At 44.5% G+C, this 742-nt stretch overlaps 1 protein-coding gene across 1 annotated transcript; it reads left to right on the top strand.

The window, feature by feature from the left end:
- Positions 1 to 55: 55 nt before the first annotated feature.
- On the top strand, positions 56 to 479 carry LOC103584785 (histone H3.3-like; the record flags this gene model as incomplete). Its single annotated transcript, XM_008565650.1, has 1 exon — positions 56 to 479. A coding segment is annotated over one exon (384 nt), but the record flags the coding sequence as incomplete, so codon positions are not given.
- Between the last annotated feature and the right edge of the window lie 263 nt (positions 480 to 742).

Genomic DNA, 742 nt, shown 5'->3' with positions numbered 1-742 from the left:
CCGAGGAGAAGGGGGTAAGTAAGGAGGTCTCTATAGCAGGGCTGGTGCAAAGCAGACCGCCTGCAAGTCGACCGGTGGTAAAGCACCCAGGAAACAACTGGCTACAAAAGCCGCTTGCGAGAGTGCGCCCTCTACTGGAGGAGTGAAGAAACCTCATCGTTACAGGCCTGGTACTGCGGCGCTCAGTGAAATTAGACGTTATCAGAAATCCACCGAACTTTTGATTCGCAAACTCCCCTTCCAGCGACTGGTGCGAGAAATTGCCCAGCACTTCAAAACAGATCTGCGCTTCCAGAGCGCAGCTATTGGTGCTTTGCAGGAGGCAAGTGAGGCCTGTCTGGTTGGCCTTTTCGAAGACACCAACCTGTGTGCTATCCGTGTAACAATTCTGCCAAAAGACACCCAGCTAGCACGCCGCATACATGGAGAACGTGCTTAAGGATCCACTGTGATGGGAAACATTTCATTCTCAAAAAAAATTTGTTCTCTTCTTCCTGCTTTTTGTACTTCTGAACGTTAGATATTTTTTTTCCATGGGGTCAAAAGGTACCTTAAGTATATGGTTGTAAGTGGAAAAATAGGAGACAGAAATCAGGTATTGGCAGTTTTTCCATTTTCATTTGTGTGTGAATTTTTAATTTAAATGCGGGGACGTAAAGCATTAATGCAAGTCAAAATGTTTCAGTGAACAAGTTTCAGCAGTTCGACTTTATAACAATTATAAATAAACCTGTTAAATTTT

The sequence above is a fragment of the Galeopterus variegatus genome, unplaced genomic scaffold, assembly GCF_000696425.1.
Source record: "Galeopterus variegatus unplaced genomic scaffold, G_variegatus-3.0.2 Scaffold109667, whole genome shotgun sequence".
NCBI classification, from domain to species: domain Eukaryota; kingdom Metazoa; phylum Chordata; class Mammalia; order Dermoptera; family Cynocephalidae; genus Galeopterus; species Galeopterus variegatus.
The sequence above is the reverse complement of the archived record's forward strand: the minus strand, read 5'-3'. Positions and strand labels throughout refer to the sequence as shown.